Genomic DNA, 21,416 nt, shown 5'->3' on the forward strand with positions numbered 1-21,416 from the left:
CTTGATTCATAAATAAGGATTTTGGTTAAGAAATTAATTTTGTCAAATTATGATTTTTTATTATAATTATTGATAAAGATTAATTAATCAATAATTATAATTCCAACAGTCATAATGGTATTGTTGGTAAAAATGTCAGGATAGAGATGAATTTGATACCATTTGAAATTAGGCGGTAACATAATTAAATGTGGAAAAAGTGCAGCACTGTGAAACCTTTCCGTATGCACCGTATATGAACAATTATTCATACACAAAAATGTTATTGTTAAATGGTTGCTTTAATCTGTTGACTTACTGACAGGTTTTTCTTTAGTCAGGCCACACTGGGCTCGCAGAGAACGAGTTATTCGGATAACATCCTGGACCAGCAGAAAATCTTTTTCCTCCTCAGGGAAATACCAGTGCGCCTGGCAAAATGGAGAGGTGAAACAAATAGTATTTCATAGAGAAGAAAACAGTTGAAACCAGATATTTACATACACTGTTGGACAGTCAATACTAATAAAAGAAAAAGAACAAGAATACCAAAACCAAGAACAAAGGGTGTACTGGAGTCATATTCCTTGTTGAGTGCACAAACTTGGCAATAACGCTGATTCAGATTCTGATCTGATTTCTTTTGAAATTTTGGAAGATGTCACACAAGGAAACAGTGTTTGACGTTTGCAAGTGTGTGTGGTGGTTGTGGCTCACTAGGGAGAATAGCCATCTTACAATTTGAAAGTTGTGGGTTTGATTGCCACTGGGCAAGGCACCCAACCCCAGGTTGCATTGTGGTTGTTAGTGCAGCTGAGTCAAAGTGGCACTAGTGTGGTCGGTATGAGTAGAAAAGAGCTAAACAAGTTCCGTCCACCAACTGCCTTAAAATACACACACGGGTCTATGAATTAACTATCAGAAGCTTACAAAGTCATGGCATCATCATATGGGCTGTTCCAGACTTTAAATAGTAATCCAAGTTAATGTCAGTCAGTCATTTTCTACCGGTTCTTGCATAAGGGGTCGCGGGGACGCTGGTGCCTATCTCCAGCAGCAGGGTGGCAGGGTACACCCTGGACAGGTCATCAGTCCATCGCAGGGCACCACAGACACACACGTCCATGGGTGGACACACAACCATGCACACACTTACTCACACCTAAGGGCAATTTAACCTAACCGTCATGTTTTTGGACTGTGGGAGGAAGCCAGAGTACCCGGGAGTAGAACCCAGGACCTTCTTGCTGCAAGGCAACAGTGCTACCAACTGCGCCACTAAACAGGAAGAGTGAGGCTGATATAATGTCAGATAGTGAGAAAAACGTGTGTTTTAAATATCTAATTTCTGCTGCTCAGTTAAGCCCAAAATTAACTCGCATTGCAAATTAAGATTTAAAATTATTTTCAATTAGCCAAGAAGTATGTTTTATATAGGAAATGTCTCAAAAGACAATAAAACAATCTAGAAGGAGTATAACATCTGGAAAAAAGTGTTTTTTTTACACTTTATTAAAGAAATATTGAAAATGACTTATACCTTCATCAATAATCATCAGACAGTTTTTGTTGACCTTACAGAAATCCAACCTTACTGAGCAGCTTTTTGCATGATTCCATTGGTGTTTTTATTATTTATCCTTGGTAATCAGCCCTTCAAGGATGCAAGGCCTACTTTCCATAGCCTTAATCTTTAGCTCCCTTGAGATTCCCTACGTATACTGAAAGTAAACTATAAGATTACTTCCAGTTAAGAAGAAGCATGTTTGTAAAATTAAGAGAAGTTACATTTAAATCTGCCAGCAATATAAATAATTATGAATAGGGCTTAACTTTATATACAACAGATACATATCATAGAAAAAGTCTTCTATCTTTATCAAACCAGGTGTCACCAGATCTCTGACAACCCAAATAACATCCCATGTTCTTTTATATATATATATATATATATATATATATATATATATATATATATATATATATATATATATATATATATAAGTCCTACCAGATGAGCGGATCGGGGGTAGGGCTGTAAACACAGGCTGGTTTGAGCCAAGGCCTCAGGTCTGAATGGTTGGAGTCTCTGCCACAGTTCTTCTGTGATGAAGGGCATGAAGGGAGAGAGCAGAGCTAAAGACAAAGACGTGCAGTGATAGAGAACGGAGATGGTCGCCTGCTTCAAGTTGCTTATGTGGTCTTTGTTAGACAGGACCTCTGGCCTGTCATTCTGCTTCAACAGGACAGGCTTTACATATTCCTGCAGGACAGAAACAGAAAAATGACAAAGATTATATTTTCAAACTTGTATGATCTGGAAGATGTTTCAGTGTTGATCACCAATAGCCATATGACACGAGTTACCAATCTGGCTTTTACAAATTAAGCACCCACATCTCAATACTACCCTTATTGGAAACAGAAGCTGTAATCCTCTACAAAAATCGGTAATTAGAAGATACAAATATGCGTTCACTAACCATACCCTGTATTTAGGTCTCCAATTCTCAATTGACAGGTATGTTAGTAGCTTACTGGTAATACAAAGGCAATCAATAATTTCAGTTCTCCTTCTCTGATAACAATAAGACAGACCTATTCTCCCATTTGAAAATCTGCTCCTTACCATGTAAACATCACACAGGTTGTGCACCCAAAAGGAATACAGGGCAGATGTGACAATATGCAGCTCATAAGCTTCAAATGCCTGTTCACACTGTACAATTGTGCTGTAGAGTCGGGAACAGATCCACCGCTCCATGCTGTTTAGAGGAGTTGTCTAAAAGAAGTTAAAAAAAAATAGTAATCATTAGGTTGACTTTTCTCGTTAGACCACTGCCACTTGATCTTACTCACTGTTGACCTTCGATGCTTCTGAAACTACACACTCAAAGTCCCTGAAAGGAGACAGGTATTTTTGAAACAGCCAGCATTATTCTTAGCTGTTACAGGGAACCAAGTGTGTCGAACTACTTAGATGTATGTTCATCTATTATTTTTGTTAAACAGATATTTGAGATAACTAGTTATACAAGCCTTTCCAAACATTTCAGACTATAATTCCAAACTTCCAGGTGCTTTCGAAAAACTGCTGTGCATGTTTATCTGAGTGGTGCTAGATAAAGCATGACAAACCCAAGATGTAACAATCACTGTACCTCTTCAAGTGTTCTCACTGGTGTTGTGTTATCATTCAAAACTCCCAATGTGAATCTCAGGGTCTGCCACATTTTATTACAAAAGTGCCTGCAGCCAAGAACTTGAGATAAGGACAAACTAATGTCTTCACCTAACAAAGAGACAGAAGAATGTTTAGTAACTCAGATACCACAAATCTTCCCTGCTTGTGATATTGCCATAGTTTCAGGCAAGTAAATGGTCTGGACATCCATGCACTATGACTTTCATTCCTGTAAAAATACAGTTAATCTATTTTCACCCTGACAATCAGTTCTAAACACAAAACATAAACCGAACATAAAACAATACTGTATAACAAAAGGAACTCTAACAGTGTATTTTTCATGCAGTTATATAAAAATATTTAAGGGGACATATCATGCAAAATCCAAGTTTTTACCCCTTAAATACTTTTGTTGTGTACTTGGAGTCTGTAGGAGTGCAGAAAAACTGAATTTAGTCTATCCATGTACTGCGTAGATTTCTTTATATTCTTTGATTTTGCAGTCCAAGTTCAAGTACACCAAAGCTGCAAGTTGGTAAATCTAAATATTTGGTTGTTGGGTGTTACAACCCCCACAATGCCCAGCATCAGAACCTCAGAACCAAGTGCCTGGTTACATTTTAATATTAATGGAAATGCACTCATATCAGTGGGTAAATTCCTCTATGTCGGCGTGAGGCACTTCAAAGAGGAGTGCCTTCAGCAACCTACACCAGTTTGCTGAGAGACTTCAGATTAAGGGGTCAGTTCTTTCTGTCTATGGAAACGACAAACACAGCAAAGCTGCAAATAACGCTAAAGTTACCACAAATTTTGTTTGATATGATGTCCTGGCCACTGTTCTGATAGGAGTAGCATTGTTCCTGCTGCTTAAGCTGTTCAAGACCGCAAAATTAGAAAACGACAACACACAAAAAACATATGATTTGGTATGATGGCTCGATGTGTATCAGGGAAATTAATACTCGGACAATTAAATAAATGTATTCTCCAAGACAGGACCGATTCTACATAGTGCCAGGTTGTAATCAGCCCCAAACCACTCTGTTCATAAGAATGAATGAATGGTGCCAGGCCACCTCACCAAAAAGGTTGGTAAAAATGTGTTGTGAATCACAAAATGAGCTGTAGACAAACTGGTTAAAATGCTTTCTTGTTTAACATTCAAGATTCAAGAGTTATGATTTGTCCTTTTCACCGGGGTAAATTAGAATTTTTTGAACAATGTGCACCATGTCAGTTTCTTAAAAAGAACAAAGGAATAGAAGTAATAAAACAGATTAATAAATACAGATAAGAACAACAAAACATTAACAAATAAGTATGCATATCAACAGGTCTCGTTGAAATCCTTCTGAAGTTACAGCTGAATAGACATGGGCAACACACAGCTCCTCGCCATTCTGCACTTTAAGACGGGTGGTAGCTAAAGCTGCCAGAAAATGTTCTTGATCTCTAAATGCATGGATTTATTAATAGTTCAGCTTGTGTCTCTGATGTGTTAAGTACTTGTTTTCACATTATGAACAGATTTGCGGCAGGGTCATTGCTAACCTTTTGGGTCCACGGTTAACTCACCATTAATCACAAATTTCAGATTTTTAAAAATATTTTTTATCTTAAAAGAATATTTTTTGTATTTATAATATTCGTTTAAACAATAGGGTGGACAAATATACTTATTTTATGTAAATGTATGTTTATTATAACTGCAACAATACCATGACAACTATCAAGAATATTCTACAGAAAAATCTATAAAGGTACTTTCACTTAAAAAATTGCCAGAAGTAGTAAATAACTGTAAAATTATGGTTTGCTACCTTTTTTGGTCTACAACAGTAAAACACTCCAAAGGTTCTTTCTTTCTCTCTCTCTCAGCCATAATTGAGGGGCAGCCACAGCTGCTCTGAGTGCCCCAAGTAAAAGAGGTGGACAGAAGGTAGGACACAGTGTAGCTGTCTTCCCGACTTTTTAAGAAACGGGAGAAACAGCTACAACAGAAAATGAAATAAAACGTTCAAACTACAGTGCATCACAAGGTCTAAAAAGTATGGAAGCATGTGTGTTTATCACGCATTAAAAAAATGAACGCAGACTCTTGATGCCTTTTTGAGGCCATGTCCAAACACAGGTGTGAGGCCTAATCTAATAGATCACTGGGAGGTGAGGGAGGGAGTCCTAACAGGAGAGACTGGATAGAGGTCCATCTTTTCCTATGCTTTGTTTTGCTTATATCTAATAACATGCTTTACACATTTTTATTTTAAATATGTCGTTATTAATATTACTATAATTATGATGACTTTTCACCAACATGATTTTTTTTGGTGCCCTACGCAGTGCTTGATGTTGGTGGAGCGCTGGAGCTGCCTTTAGGTGTTGTCATAGGTCCATGGTCAGTTCCTTATTGATACATCTGAATGGAAAATGGTGAATCTTGGTAAAAGCACAGTCTCTTGTGACCCATTTAAAGTTTAAAGGGTGTGTATAGCTAGGGAAGTAATAGAAAGTAGTTAACGATCAAAGAACGCAGAGTGTTTGAATAATCTCAAGGCTTGCCACATTTATTTCTATGGGAACAAATTTCTTGTACAAAACAGCAAAGTGTTTAAAAAAAAACAAAAGCTATAAATAATATAATTCATAGAGACCATTTCTTGAATGAGTTGAAAGTTGTAAAAGACATGGTGGAAATAAACAGCCCAGGAAGATTCAGGATAATTAAGTTGTTCCAGGGAACAATGGTTCAGGGTAGAGAAACTGAAGCTTGCCAAGAGCACCTGTACAGTTTCGCCCAGCTTGGCTTTATGTAACAAGGCAGCAATCCAAAATCTACAATAGTTGAAAAAAGAAGATTAAAAGAAAATTAAAGAAAGATAAAAAACAATGACATGTGTCAGAACCTTAGGAAAACCTGTTTTTCACCAATATTCTGCATTCTGGATTAGTTTTGGTTAAATAAATAATAACACAGATAAAAAAATACATTTATTTAATGTTGTATTTACTTTATTATTTAAAATCATCATCTGTTTATACAGTCCAAAAATAAAGAAAAAGAATTGAATGAGCGTGTGCAGACATGCACATTGTGTGGATCTGAGCTTTCCAGGACAAGATTTCACAGGACTTCTAGGGCTTTCCTGTTAAATTTTATGATCAAATTACCTAAAGACTTTATTTTATTGTTCCAAAAGGATCACCTGTTACCTATGGACAAACACCCTGACCAACAAAGACTAGATGTGTTGATTTAACTACTGTCAGCAGCTGGAGATATTAACCGACATTTCTTTATTTCCTTAAAATGTGATTTTAAACCTTTTTTTTGTAACACTTGTGACAAATGATTCTTGCCCAGAGAGAGGAGTTACTCACCCTGAATCTTGTGAGAGCAAAGAGCGAATCTCAGAGCATCTGTCCCACACTGAGGTATTCCATTAGGGTAGTCTTTCCTCTGTGGGGAAGCAGATAGGTAAGAAAAAAGTAATGAATGCACTCAGCCAGTCAAGCAGACTGAAGAGTATAAGACCTGTGCTTCCAGAGCAACCAGCTGCTCTCTTGGGTCTAGGTTTCCCTCCTTCACTTTCTCCTGAAGTCTCTGTCAGAACACACACAAAAAAAACACACAAGAGTTTTATATTACAACACTGTAATATATATATCAACACTGTATCTACTGTGGACCATTTCTCAGAATCTGAGATGGACCTCACACACAGACAATGTTCAGAAGAAGGCCCAGCAGAGACTGTACTTCCTGAGGCAACTCAGGAAGGAGAACTGGTCATCTTCTACACTGCCATCATTCAGTTTGAGATGGATGAAGTTTGTCTTCATCCTTCTCAGTCTGGTTTGGCTCATCCATAAAACAGGACAGGTCCAGACTGGAACAAACAATCAGGGCTGCAGAGAGAATCATCAGGGTCCCTACACACCCCACACATCTTGCACACCAACTGTTCAGGCTTTTACCTTCAGGTGGCGCTACAGAGAGCTGTCTACTACAACCAGCCACCAGAGAGACAGTTTCTTCCCCCAGGCTGTTTCTCTGATGAACACTTGACAGTCAGAGTTCCAGAACAACACCATGCATACTATACACTAACGGCCACTTTATTAGGTACACCTTGCTAGTACTGGGTTGGACCCCCTTTTGCCTTCAGAACTCCCTTAATCCTTCGTGGCATAGATTCAACAAGGTACTGGAAACAATCCTCAGAGAGTTTGGTTCATATTGACATGATAGCATCACACAGATGCTGCAGATTTGTCGGCTGCACATCCATGATGCAAATCTCCCGTTCCATCACATCCCAAAGGTGCTCTATTGGATTGAGATCTGGTGACTGTGGAGGCCATTTGAGTCCAGTGAACTCATTGTCATGTTCAAGAAACCAGTCTGAGATGATTCGTGCTTTATGACATGGTGCGTTAGCCTGCTGGAAGTGACCATCAGAAGATGGGTACACTGTGGTCATAAAGGGATGGACATGGTCAGTAACAATACTCAGGTAGGTTGTGGCGTTGACACGATGCTCAATTGGTACTAAGGGGCCCAAAGTGTGCCAAGAAAATATCTCCCACATCATTACACCACCACCACCAGCCTGAACCATTGATACAAGGCAGGATGGATCCATGCTTTCATGTTGTTGACGTCAAAGTCTGACCCTACCATCCGAATGTTGCAGCAGAAATCAAGACTCATCAGACCAGGCAACGTTTTTCCAATCTTCTATTGTCCAATTTTGGTGAGCCTGTGCAAATTGTAGCCTCAGTTTCCTGTTCTTAGCTGATAGGAGTGGCACCCGGTGTGGTCTTCTGCTGCTGTAGCCCATCCTCCGCAAGGTTCAACGTGTTGTGCATTCAAAGATGCTCTTCTGTATGCCTTGGTTGTAACAAGTGGTTATTTGAGTTATTATTGCATTTCTATCAGCTCAAACCAGTCTTGCCATTCTCCTCTGACCTCTGGCATCAACAAGGCATTTGTGTCCATAGAACTGCCGCTCACTGGATATTTTCTCTTTTTCGGACCATTCTCTATAAACTCTAGAGATGGTAGTGCTGTTAGAACTTGAGCAATGGGGGACCCCAGAATGCAGACGAGCAGGCAGCATGATGGTAAGTGAAGAAACTTTAATGAACAAAAACCCTCTCACAAGAAGAGGCAGGAACAAAACAAACGGGCAGGCAAGACAGGCATGGCATGATCCGAACCACAGGACATGTGCATGATCTGAAGCAAGACTTGAGCATGATTTGAAAATGATTCCGCAAGGAATAAACAGAACGGAGATGTATATATGGAACGTGAACCAGGTGAAGAAAGGAGCCAGATTAGCTTGGAGCAGGTGAACTGAATAAAGTTAATTGACAGGGGAACAAAACGTGGCTGGAGCAAAACAGAGACTCTTGACACAAACTAACAGAAACTAGAAAAACATGAAACAATAGCATAACCCGATCCCAAAACCAAACTTGACAAAACATGAACAAGACGACAAAACTAAAGCATGATTCAAAATCTAAGAATAATAATAATAATAATAAACAGAAGAATGATTCAAAACCTTAACTGTGAAAACATATAAAGAAAAAACCCAAAACCAAAAACCAAACAACCTCAAATCATAACAAGTGCGTGAAAATCCCAGTAGATCAGCAGTTTCTGAAATACTCAGACCAACCTGTGTGGCACCAACAACCATGCCACGTTCAAAGTCACTTAAATCATCTTTCTACCCCATTCTGATGCTCGGTTTGAACTGCAGTAGACCGTCTTGACCATGTCTACATGCCTAAATGCACTGAGTTGCTGCCATGTTATTGGTTAATTAGAAATTTGCATTAACGAGCAGTTGGACAGGTGTACCTAATAAAGCGGTGAGTGTAAGCAGGTCATCACTTTGTTATGCTACTACAAGAAAATAGACACATATAAGGCTATATACAGATTGTAACCAAACACTGGAGACTTTTATATATATATATATATATATACCGTATATATATATATACATTTTTTTTTTTTCTTTTTTACTTCACTGAGAGTGTACCGGAGTCAAATTCATTGTTTGTCTGTACAAACTGGGCAATAAAGCTGGTTCTAATATCTTTTAAAAAAAGCATAAAGACCTATTTTCTGTAATAACCTCAATCTGATAACATCATTGAAAAAATAGAATACCTTGGGTTTTCTTTAGTGTTTATTTTCTAGTATCATTTTTGTTTTTATGTCATTCATATTTCATTTTTATTTGATTTAAATTCACATTTTTGTACTTAGTAAAACACTAAATAAAACACATTTTCATGGAAAATAAAATCATTTTACTGGATCAGAACAGACAAAGAATGAAAGGATGTGTGCCGACAAGCTGCAAGACAGGTAATGTCACAAAACCCTACAGACATTAACTTTGGTGATATAAAGCATTACTGCATATGTTCCTAGAGCATATTAAGATGTTTTTGATGCTACTTAGGAAAAAACTCTACCACCTTCATTAAGATTAAAAACAAACAATTCAATATGTGTCAAGCATCAGGCATGTGTTTCTCACCTTGAGGGAGACTCCATGTATAACATCTAAAGGGTCAATGACATTTCCCAGAGATTTACTCATCTTCCTGCCATACTTGTCTCGTACTAGCGAGTGAAATAGAACCTGAGACACATAGCAGGTAAAAAACATAAGAAAGAGAAATGAGCTAATTGACCTCACAAATCAGAGTTTATACTAGTTTTGTTTTAGGTAGTCCAATATTCTTACAAAACCAACCTGTCTAAATGGCAGTTGTCCAGTCAGTTCAGATCCCAACATCACCATCCTAGCAACCCAAAAGAAGATGAGGTCGCTGCCAGTCTCCAAAACAGAGTTGGGGTAGAAGCGCAGGAAGTCAGAGGACTGTTAAAAAGTAGGATTTTGGTAAGAAATACACTCATTTTATGAGTGTCTGTATAATTTGGTACAGTGGAAGGACAGGATATACCTTTTCCGGCCAGCCAAGCATGGTGAAAGGAAACAGTGCTGAGGAGAACCACGTATCTAGAACATCTGGGTCTGATTCAGGAATAAATTCCATTGTGGAAACATTATTACTGGAATTACAGAACCAGCACTATGATGGTTTTAATCATGTTTATCTAATAGATTTTAAGTTGTTTATGTGAAAGATGAGTCTTTTTCACACAAGGCCACAACCCTATCTTTGGCCAGTTAGATAACTGCCCTAAATGTTTACATGTACAGTACTGTGCAAAAGTTTTAGGCAAGTGTGAAAAAATGCTGTAAACAAAGAATGCTTTCAAAAATGAAAGTTTTCATCAATCAACAAAATGCAATGAATGAACAAAATAAATATAAATCAAATCAATATTTGGTATGAGCACCCTTTGCCTTCAAAATAGCATCAATTGTTCTAGGTACACTTGCACTCAGTTTTGAAGGAGCTCAGCCGGTAGGTTGTTCCAAACATCTTGGAGAACTAACCACAGATCTTCTGTGGATGTAGGCTTTCTCCCATCCTTCTGTCTCTTCATGTAATCCCAGACACACTCCATGATGTTGAGATCAGGGCTCTGTGGGGCCATACCATCACTTCCAGTAATTCTTGTTGTTCTTTACGCTGAAGATAGTTCTTAATGACTTTGGCTGTATGTTTGTGTTCGCTCACTTAGCAGTTTGTAAATTGATAAAAATAAACAATCATTATTTATATTTCTGAAAACATTCTTTGTTAACAGCATTTTTTCACACCTGCTTAAAACTTTTGCACAGTACTGTATTTTATTAGAGACATAAGCAGTAAAGATCACAGAGAGGGGTAGGGACATTCTGTACGGGCAAAAAATTAAGAGTCTTAAAATGTTGGGTTAATCGTAATTGATATCCTAATTGCAATTTTCAGCAATAGTATCTTGATTAAATATTGACTTGATATGGTGCAACCCTACAACCAAGGTATGCAGAACAAAATCTCTGAATCCCTCAACATATAGAGCCTTGAAGCAGCTGGGGTACTGCAACAAATGACCAAACAAGATGCCAATGAGACCAAAAATTTAAATTTGAGCCTATTTCCCAAAAATGAGACTTAAAAACTAATAATGCACATAGCACTGAAAACACCACCCCTTTGGTGAAACATGGTGTTGCCAGTATCATGCTGTTGGGATGCCTTTCTTCTGCAAGGATAGGGAAGTAGGCCAGAGTTGAAGGGTTGGAGCCGAATACAGGGCAATTACAGAAAAAAACTGTTAGTCTGCAAACAAGTTAAAACTGAGGTGGAAGTTTACCTTCCAGCAGCACGACGCTAAAGATATAGTCAGATTTCCAATGTTCATAACAGTTCTCTCTCTAATCCAATTTGACTGAGCTTGAGATATTTTTCTAGGGAGTAAAGTTGCTTAAGGTTTGTGGAGACATACCTGAAAAGACTTGCAGCGGTTTTGCAACAAAAAGTGTTTGTAGAGGGTGTGGACCCAGAAGAGTTACACATGTACTCTGCAAATTTTGATTAGTAAAATATTTTGAAAAACAAAGCCTCCTTTTCCTTCCACTTTACAATTATGTGCTGCTTGCGATCACATAAAATCTCCCCAGTGAAATCAAAACGTTGAAGGGATAGAGACAGTTGGAAGCACAGTGAACTGGACTGAGGTAAATGAATTTAACTGAATTGGACTGCATGTTACTAGGTACTGTATGAACTTGACCTGTTTCCTGAGATGACTATATAAAAACCCGATAATAAAACTAAAAGACTGACTGCAAAATAAACTGTGAATAAGTAATGAAACTTTAATATTATTTATATTTAGAACCATACTGTACTTCCACTCTTCTCTCTGTAAAATATATTCAAAATTATAACTGTGTTTTATACATTTTATTTAAAATGAGCAAAAATTGTAAATTTTGTAACAGAATAGTTGACACTTGCACACTATAACAGTAGTATTTTTTATCATTTCCTTCAGGGCTTTCTTACTTCTTCCTGACACTTGACAGTGGAAGCAGTGAATACTGTCAAAGAAAAATAAAGCTACAACTGTTCTAAGACTATATGGTCAAGCTATGCTAAACCTGTTTACTGTAAGTTAGCCTGCCATTTAATGCTTATTTTATTGTTAAATACTGGCCAAACACGCAATATTTCATAGTTTTTTCACAATTTCTGATGTTATCTGCATTAGATTATTTAAAAATAAGGAAATATTGCAATTACAAAGGACTGCATTGATGTGATATTTGACTAAATTTTATATTTCAAGTGCTATGCATTAATGTTCTGCATATCAATAACATATTTAGCAGATTGGATTGACTCTTACTGCCCTTAATGCCCACATCTGATGTACAGGTCCTTCTCAAAATATTAGCATATTGTGATAAAGTTCATTATTTTCCATAATGTCATGATGAAAATTTAACATTCATATATTTTAGATTCATTGCACACTAACTGAAATATTTCAGGTCTTTTATTGTCTTAATACGGATGATTTTGGCATACAGCTCATGAAAACCCAAAATTCCTATCTCACAAAATTAGCATATCATTAAAGGGTCTCTAAACGAGCTATGAACCTAATCATCTGAATCAACGAGTTAACTCTAAACACCTGCAAAAGATTCCTGAGGCCTTTAAAACTCCCAGCCTGGTTCATCACTCAAAACCCCAATCATGGGTAAGACTGCCGACCTGACTGCTGTCCAGAAGGCCACTATTGACACCCTCAAGCAAGAGGGTAAGACACAGAAAGACATTTCTGAATGAATAGGCTGTTCCCAGAGTGCTGTATCAAGGCACCTCAGTGGGAAGTCTGTGGGAAGGAAAAAGTGTGGCAGAAAACGCTGCACAACGAGAAGAGGTGACCGGACCCTGAGGAAGATTGTGGAGAAGGGCCGATTCCAGACCTTGGGGGACCTGCGGAAGCAGTGGACTAAGTCTGGAGTAGAAACATCCAGAGCCACCGTGCACAGGTGTGTGCAGGAAATGGGCATTCCCCAGGTCAAGCCACTTTTGAACCAGAAACAGCGGCAGAACGCCTGACCTGGGCTACAGAGAAGCAGCACTGGACTGTTGCTCAGTGGTCCAAAGTACTTTTTCCGGATGAAAGCAAATTCTGCATGTCATTCGGAAATCAAGGTGCCAGAGTCTGGAGGAAGACTGGGGAGAAGGAAATGCCAAAATGCCAGAAGTCCAGTGTCAAGTACCCACAGTCAGTGATGGTCTTGGGTGCCGTGTCAGCTGCTGGTGTTGGTCCACTGTGTTTCATCAAGGGCAGGGTCAATGCAGCTAGCTATCAGGAGATTTTGGAGCACTTCATGCTTCCATCTGCTGAAAAGCTTTATGGAGATGAAGATTTCATTTTTCAGCACGACCTGGCACCTGCTCACAGTGCCAAAACCACTGGTAAATGGTTTACTGACCATGGTATCACTGTGCTCAATTGGCCTGCCAACTCTCCTGACCTGAACCCCATAGAGAATCTGTGGGATATTGTGAAGAGAACGTTGAGAGACTCAAGACCCAACACTCTGGATGAGCTAAAGGCCGCTATCGAAGCATCCTGGGCCTCCATAAGACCTCAGCAGTGCCACAGGCTGATTGCCTCCATGCCACGCTGCATTGAAGCAGTCATTTCTGCAAAAGGATTCCCGACCAAGTATTGAGTGCATAACTGTACATGATTATTTGAAGGTTGACGTTTTTTGTATTAAAAACACTTTTCTTTTATTGGTCGGATGAAATATGCTAATTTTGTGAGATAGGAATTTTGGGTTTTCATGAGCTGTATGCCACAATCATCCGTATTAAGACAATAAAAGACCTGAAATATTTCAGTTCGTGTGCAATGAATCTAAAATATATGAATGTTAAATTTTCATCATGACATTATGGAAAATAATGAACTTTATCACAATATGCTAATATTTTGAGAAGGACTTGTATATCTTTAGTGGCTGGCGTACTAAAGCTCACTGAGAGTGGGGCAGAAATTGTGTAATGGCAAAGGACAAAAAGTGCCACAAACATTTAGGTTAATTGTAATCAAAAGCATCATCTCAATATTGATGAATGGTATCAGATTAAATGCTTTTCTGATATTGTGCATCCCCAGTTAAAAATATTCAAACAATTGTATAGTGGATGTAAAGTGTTTTCTGTTAGGTGGAGCACTTTGTGTCATATTTGTTTTATAATGGCTCAGGAGCTCTAAGTAAAAAACACAAGCTTTCATTTTCTTTTCTTTCTGTCCAGAGAGAGGACTTTTACAGAATTTAAATTCTCATAGATTGAGAACAGTTCTTTAGGTCAACCTCTGAACAAAGTAGTGCAGAAGCAGTAATACTATAGTAGAAGTGTTACAAACAAATCGGGTATTCGAACTATTAGAAGTAGAAGGAAACAAAATCCATCAGTAATCTTGGGACACACTGAAACATTGAGTATGAATGCAATGCTTCATTCAAAATTGATATGAAAGTAGGAAAGTAAGGGGGGGGTCACCCTGTCGCAAAGAGATGTCATCTGGGTTCAATCCATATTTCACAGCTGCTCTCTGTCGGGCCTCCTTCTCACTTTTCCCCCAAACCCACAGCTCCTACCACAACACACAGGAGCGCAAACAAAGTAACAATTACAACTTCAAGAGACAGACTGACACTGACGAAAAATATGGCACGGTATTATATTCTTAACACAAAAAACAATACTACAGGCTTTGCACAGACTAACCTCTTCTTTAGTTGTCAAGCTGGGAAGCTCTACTTGATAAGCAGGGATCTGATGACCCCACCAAAGCTGCCTGGATATGCACCAGTCACTGTAGTGCAACCGGCGAACAAACAGTTGTAGGGTATAAAAACAACAGCTCATTTATCATCAAGGTGGATCTATTTCATGCACATGTGACATTAGGAATGACAGCGCACAGAGCTGATGTTTTCTTCACTTCACCATTAAAATGAGTACTAAATTTCATCAAATCTAAACGCCAGAGCATCCTACCTGATGCTGGACAGCCAGTTTGCCCACGTCTTGGTGTAGTGGGAAGGAATGATTTCCAACTGTCCATCCTCTACAGCCTGGCATTAGAATTTCAATTACATGTTTTAGGTTTCACTATTAAATGTTTCTAAAGACTTTCAGGTTATGGTGACATGACTTCATTATCATAAACACAATCACCAGAGGCTTTCTAAATTATCAACATCTCACACCCACAAACATACCTGTATAGCTTTCAAAGCCATTGTATCACAGCGGACAAACCACTGCTTTTTTAGAAGTGGTTCAATGATGTCTCCTGAGCGGCTGAGAATCAGAAGAGAGGAAAACAGACACAAACAATTATGAACATTATCACACTGATGAGGTTGTTTTATGAAAAGCTATTAGGGAAACTGGTGGAAATGCACCACATGCTCAAAAAAGTCTGTTCAAAAAACCTTGCAAGAAAACATTAAATAAATAAACTGAATACATGTCAGCATTTTTTTTTCAACAAACATTTATTTTTACCCCAATATATTATGTAATGAAAATTATAATATTTTTAACATCTGGCAAACATTGGCCTATTACATGTAAAACGTCTTAGAAAAGAAATACTGATGGCATGTCTAGTTCGTAACCTGCATCTTCTACACATATTGATGGAGATAGGAACCAGTCTCCTGTGACACTGAACAGGATCAGATGAGAACAGAATGGATGGACGAATGGACTAAAAGAAGCTGATTCAATCAAAAGCTTAAACTCATGTTGCCCTAGCAAACGTCCTGAATATGAAACAAAAAGCAACATCGCTTTCAAAATGAGTTAAGTGCAAACAGCTGAGCAATAGCCAGAAACACACAGAAACCAGATTAAAGAAATTAGAAAAGTAGAACTAAGAACAAAAGCAACAAATAATAAGCCAAAAGTTCACCTCCGGAAAAAAGTCCACTGGAATCCTGATCTAAATGCAGTTGAAAGTCAATGTAATGTGAGAATATGAAGAGATTACTGGTTATTGGTGGAGAAGCTTAATGTCATTACAAATGCAATAAATCTATACTGCAGCAAATCTGGCTTCACATACTTTCTTGTTAAGGATGGTTTTGTGTACCAGGAACCAGCAAGTATATTTTAGAAAACAGATTATTTGAAATAAAACTAATAAACAGAACAGTTATTTGCTCCAGAAACTTTGTCGTAGGATTCCTCTAATAGATCGTTTATGTATTTTTTAAAAAGCCTTCCAAAAATTAGATAACAAACAACATTATGTCAAACTAGATTCCTCATTTGGTTTGTCATTTGGTTCTTCCTGATCACGTCACATAAAAATATCTAAACAATAAAAAAAAAAAACAGATGGCTTAAGAATCAAGAACACTTGAAGGAAAAAAAGGGTTGAATTAAGTCTGAGAGGGAGATATAATCATATATAGCGTCAGGTTTTGTTTGATAACAGTATTCATAGAAGACAGAGTATTTGTTTGCCTATATCAACAACCCAACACCCAGTAAGCCTTCAAACTCACGATCTACTCCGTTTCTTAGCACCTTGCGATCAACTGAACGGTATCGATGGGGTGGTTGGAGCTGACCCCATCCTGTTATGCCTCTGGTCCACGTCAGCAGGTCACCGAAGCATAAAAATAATGAGCTGTTATGGGTAAGAATGGATCACCTTGCTACTTTATGATCATCCAGTGTTTGCTTAATGGAAGAAATAAATTTATCAACACAATCTGTTGACATTGGTGAAACAACAACTTCGCTTTTAATGGAAGAAAACCACCCATGCTGCCTCAGGTTTTAGATTGGGGTGTCAAAACTCCAGTCCTTGAATGTGCTGTCCTGCACACCTGAATCAATTGACTATATTGCATCCTTAGAATGTAGTAAACTTCTTCAGAGTACTGCTGATGACATTGTTATTTGATTCATGTGTGTTGAAGTAGAGAAACATCTGAAACTAGAAGGACACCAGCCCTCAGGAACTGGAGTTTGACACCTCTGCGTTAAATGATGGTAAATGGCCTGAACTTGTATAGTGCTTTATCAAGACCCCAAAGGGCTACAATCAGTCATTCACACATGCACATATTCACACACTGACAGTGGTGAGAGGGGTGCCACAGCTGCCCTGGGACACACTGACAAGTGAGGCTGCCATACACAGGCACCACCGATTCTTCGGATCACCATCAGTAGGCAACGTGGGTGAAGCGTCTTGCCCAAGAACAGAACGACTGAGACAGACAGAGCAGGGGATCGAACCAGCAACCCACCGGTTACAGGACGAACTCCCACAGCCACCCAATGATCCAGAGACAGGACAGCTGTGTCTCAATTCCAACTTGAAAGTGTCTTATGTAAGGAGTTATAGTTATAGGAGTTACATATGTTGAGTGTTAACTCTGCTCTACTACCTGCAGATGGGTAAAATCATGGTGTGGTTCTTCTTTCCTCTAAAAAGTTTCTTTTCAGCAAGCGCATTCACAACCAGCTGCCTGGCATCAAATCGCTTCACACCCTTTAAAGAAACAAAGAGGAAAAATGTGTAATATCTGATGAAAAATTGTAAATAAAGTGAAGTGCTTAACACTTCTTAGGAAGAATACACCTACTTCATCATGTTCAACCTGATAGAGATATTAACAATATTTATCCTCAACACTGGATTCTAATCTAACACATTAATGCTCCTGCACCTCCAGCCATTGTCCACATAATGGCTCCATGGTCCCATCTCCTCTAATGACAGAAGGACGTAGCAGAGAGTGCCTCTGCGACAGATGGAAGTCTATGAAGTCATGAGCAGGAGTCACCTTCACAGCTCCTACAAAGCAAATACAAACAACAAATACTTTCTCCCAGAAAAGCAAGCTGCATAGGATTTAACGCTCAATGTTTGATTAAACTGTTTAGTGACACTGATCTAGGCACCTGTTCCTAGTTCCATGTCCACAATTGTATCAGTAATAATGGGGATGAGTCTGTTGGTGAAAGGATGTCTACACCACTGTCCATGAAAAGCCTAAAACAGAGAGAAAGATGTCTGTCATGTCAGACTATCAGTAATGAGGCAGGAAAGCCAAGCATGGTTTGAATGATTCATAAAAAGGATAAAGAGGGAAAAGTCAAAAACATGGACAGAGGCCGGCTGGTCCCGCCTTGAGAGTCCAGGCACGCCCCAAGGATGAGGGAATAGAGGGAGGTTTGCAGGCATTTTGCTATCAGACAGTTCTAAGACAGAATAATTACTGTCCAATAAAAACTGTCTCTCACGGATTGTAGCTGAACATAGACCACAACAGAATGTTACAGAAGCATGGAACAATTTATTTCATGCATTTCGTCTGAATCTTATTTAATCTATTACAATGCAAGGTGAAAGTGTGGCTTTCAGTTACTATCCGATTTATCAAATCACAATTGACGTCCTCTGTTAGGCACATGCACCTTAATTGTGTCACATTAATACAGTCCTTACACACAGTAAGTTATGGAGGAATAGAGTTGCTCAATGTTTTATTTAATCTCCCAATACAAATATTTAAATCAGTTTAAAGAACTAATCTATGAAATGTGACATTATCAGATATGTTAATTTTGATTTCTAACTTTAATATTTTATCAGAGCCTCAATATCCCTATTACATTTGCCAGCTGTTTTCAGACGTGTGCATTTGTTTTTAATTGTTTTAATTTATTTTCTTTATTTCTTTTTAGATTTTGTTCCTTTATTCTATTCTGTCTGTACCATTTAAAATGTATTTCCTTAGATATTATTTTTATTTCACAAAGGTTTTTAAAGGTTAAGATCCCTGCCAGTATTTGTCTCTCCAGCTTTAACAAAAGTAACTGTGTTCTTACAAGGTTAAGCATGTTTCATCCACTAAATTCCCATGCTAGTGATTTCAGCAATGATTATCTAGACATGGTCTTGCTTCCCCTCTTCAAATGCTTTTCCACAGCGGCTTGGGTCATTATTAGCAGGCTGTTGTCTCTGCTTATCCACCAGATGTGCAGATTTGATGGATTTGGGAGCAGACCATAGACAACCTTTATGAGAAATTTAGGGCAGTAGGGCTCAAAGGTTGGGGCAAGTCAATATATCATATTACATACATAGATTTTGTCATTTTGCATATGTGAATCAGCCCAGTGTTTTCGCTAGCATCACAGGGCAGACAGGTTCAGCTGTCTATGCTATATTTGTTGTTTTGCGGCACCACCACGTTAGATGTGAGCGCATCAGTAGAACAGCTGTGGAAACAGGCAAGTTTTGAGATTAAGTTTAGATGCAGCCATTTTTATGTTCTTTTAACAATAAAATTTGATCAGTTTAATAATGATGTTCTCTACGTTTTTAACAAGAAACATTGTGTTTTTGTGAGTTATTCCTCTTGTTCACAAAATCTCTTTTAGAAAGCAGATGACAGCTAGTAGAGCAACTACTCCGTCAATTATAAAAACATATGTTTTTGTTTTTCCATTTTGTTGACTCCCTATAATTTTGACAAATTTACAAAATTTGCCTAGATTCCCATATCCAGCACAAAATAATTATTAGAAATAAAATGCTACATTTTTGTCCCACACTCCCTTCCCTCTGTGTTGTGTCATTCCAACTGTATGCCATAGTCTGACATGGAAATAAAATTCTTCATCTTAACAACCTGGAATACCTTTTAAGTGTTATAAGAGTGCTGCATTGCTCTTTCACACCTTTAATCTGATAAAAATAAAGTAGAAACTTTTCAGTAATAGAGGTGTAGGTTACAGGAAGCAGAAATTCAGACCTGTAAACAATGTGCAACAGACTCCTGCAGTAGCAACATATGAACATGTTGCTCCCAGCCACTCACAGGAACAGGATACTGTTTTACCAAGGTAAGATGCAAGATATTTTGAAAAATGTTGCCCCCCATGTTAACATTAGAAAGTTCTCATGATTAGAATTATTTTATAACAGCAATACCTGTGCTAGTTTACAGCAGCATTTCATGTTTAAGATGCTGTAAAGCAAGATATTATAAAATAAAAAATCTTTTTTATCTTTATTGATCATAACAGAAAATCTATTTTCCGGCTCAATGATTATAATACGTGTTAATCTGTTGCCTGGCAAGTTTTAATGTTGCACTAAGCCTTAATGTTAGTTCATTTTTGTAAAAAAATGCACTAAAGTACTTAGTAAAGACTTGTTTGTCAAAGGTAGGTGCCTTATTAATTAATTGCTCAAATCTCACTTAGTTTATTTTAATCACTGAATCAAATTGCATTGTGATAGAGGCATAAATTGTATCATGCAGTGTCATTTTTCTCAATTACGCATCTAAAATAAATCACATTGATGGCAGTGTTTCAAGATACGTTTTATCTCAGCCACAGACAATAGATGCACGACAATAATGTGTGTATATTAATATGAGAAAACAATAAAGTGTGCAATATGTAGTGAATATTGCTGAGTAATATGACTTTGTCTCAGCCACTGTTTACATGAGGTGGGGCATACCTGGAAAATGTTGCTAATCCATCATAGGGCAAACACAGAGACACTCATAGTTGATGGAGCATTAAAATCTCCATGTAACCCAAAATCCATGTTTTTGGACTGGGCTGGACTGAGAGCTGTTCCACATCAATGACTCATCACAAAATATTTTGCAACACAAGTTCATCTTCTTAAAGCTACTCACCTGATATCGAGGATCATCTGGGTGAACAGCTACAGCCACATCTCCAAGCATAGTCTCAGGACGAGTGGTGGACACTGGCACCTCACTATCTGAAAGGAATATACAACTAAGCAAATGAATTTATTGAACAACATTGTTAATGTTTCCAGTCACCAATACTTACCACAACCTTCTACAGTATATGCAAAGGTAAACATGTTTCCAAACTCCACCTTATTCTCATAACCAGGGACAGACATCATGGTTGGCCCAGACACGTCCTTTGTCTCAACCTAAGGCAAATGAACAACTTTCAAATTTCACTTAAATTTTGTCTTTTCAGAAAGAAGATTTCAAACAAAATGAGTGACAATCTTCCTTAAAAATTTGCACCACATAAACAAAATAAAAGATGACGTCAACATCTGAAAGTAAATGATAAAATATTTTGCTTTTCCAACTCTTGGCTAAAGAAAATAGTTTGGGATTTATATTGACTGTAATGTTTCTATAGCTCAGCAACACCCTAAACACTGAAGTTGTGTTGATTG

General features: G+C 38.0%; 1 protein-coding gene across 4 annotated transcripts in view; it reads right to left on the reverse strand.

Annotated features, from left to right (window-relative positions):
- The window catches only part of vars2 (valyl-tRNA synthetase 2, mitochondrial), a 61,645-nt gene that overhangs the window by 13,252 nt on the left and 26,977 nt on the right, over window positions 1-21,416 (reverse strand). For all 4 annotated transcript variants that reach the window (XM_047384678.1, XM_047384679.1, XM_047384680.1 and 1 more), the window contains 18 exons: window positions 21,050-21,158; window positions 20,887-20,975; window positions 18,125-18,215; window positions 17,890-18,017; window positions 17,608-17,711; window positions 15,418-15,499; window positions 15,194-15,270; window positions 14,921-15,008; window positions 14,693-14,786; window positions 10,166-10,236; window positions 9,955-10,080; window positions 9,736-9,840; window positions 6,702-6,770; window positions 6,548-6,626; window positions 3,141-3,271; window positions 2,609-2,761; window positions 1,991-2,242; window positions 299-410 (listed from right to left, as the gene is read on the reverse strand). In XM_047384678.1, coding sequence (XP_047240634.1) covers window positions 299-410; window positions 1,991-2,242; window positions 2,609-2,761; window positions 3,141-3,271; window positions 6,548-6,626; window positions 6,702-6,770; window positions 9,736-9,840; window positions 9,955-10,080; window positions 10,166-10,236; window positions 14,693-14,786; window positions 14,921-15,008; window positions 15,194-15,270; window positions 15,418-15,499; window positions 17,608-17,711; window positions 17,890-18,017; window positions 18,125-18,215; window positions 20,887-20,975; window positions 21,050-21,158 — 1,960 coding nt within the window. The remainder of the gene's footprint in view (window positions 1-298; window positions 411-1,990; window positions 2,243-2,608; window positions 2,762-3,140; window positions 3,272-6,547; window positions 6,627-6,701; window positions 6,771-9,735; window positions 9,841-9,954; window positions 10,081-10,165; window positions 10,237-14,692; window positions 14,787-14,920; window positions 15,009-15,193; window positions 15,271-15,417; window positions 15,500-17,607; window positions 17,712-17,889; window positions 18,018-18,124; window positions 18,216-20,886; window positions 20,976-21,049; window positions 21,159-21,416) is intronic.

Source organism: Girardinichthys multiradiatus, chromosome 13, assembly GCF_021462225.1.
Source record: "Girardinichthys multiradiatus isolate DD_20200921_A chromosome 13, DD_fGirMul_XY1, whole genome shotgun sequence".
NCBI classification, from domain to species: domain Eukaryota; kingdom Metazoa; phylum Chordata; class Actinopteri; order Cyprinodontiformes; family Goodeidae; genus Girardinichthys; species Girardinichthys multiradiatus.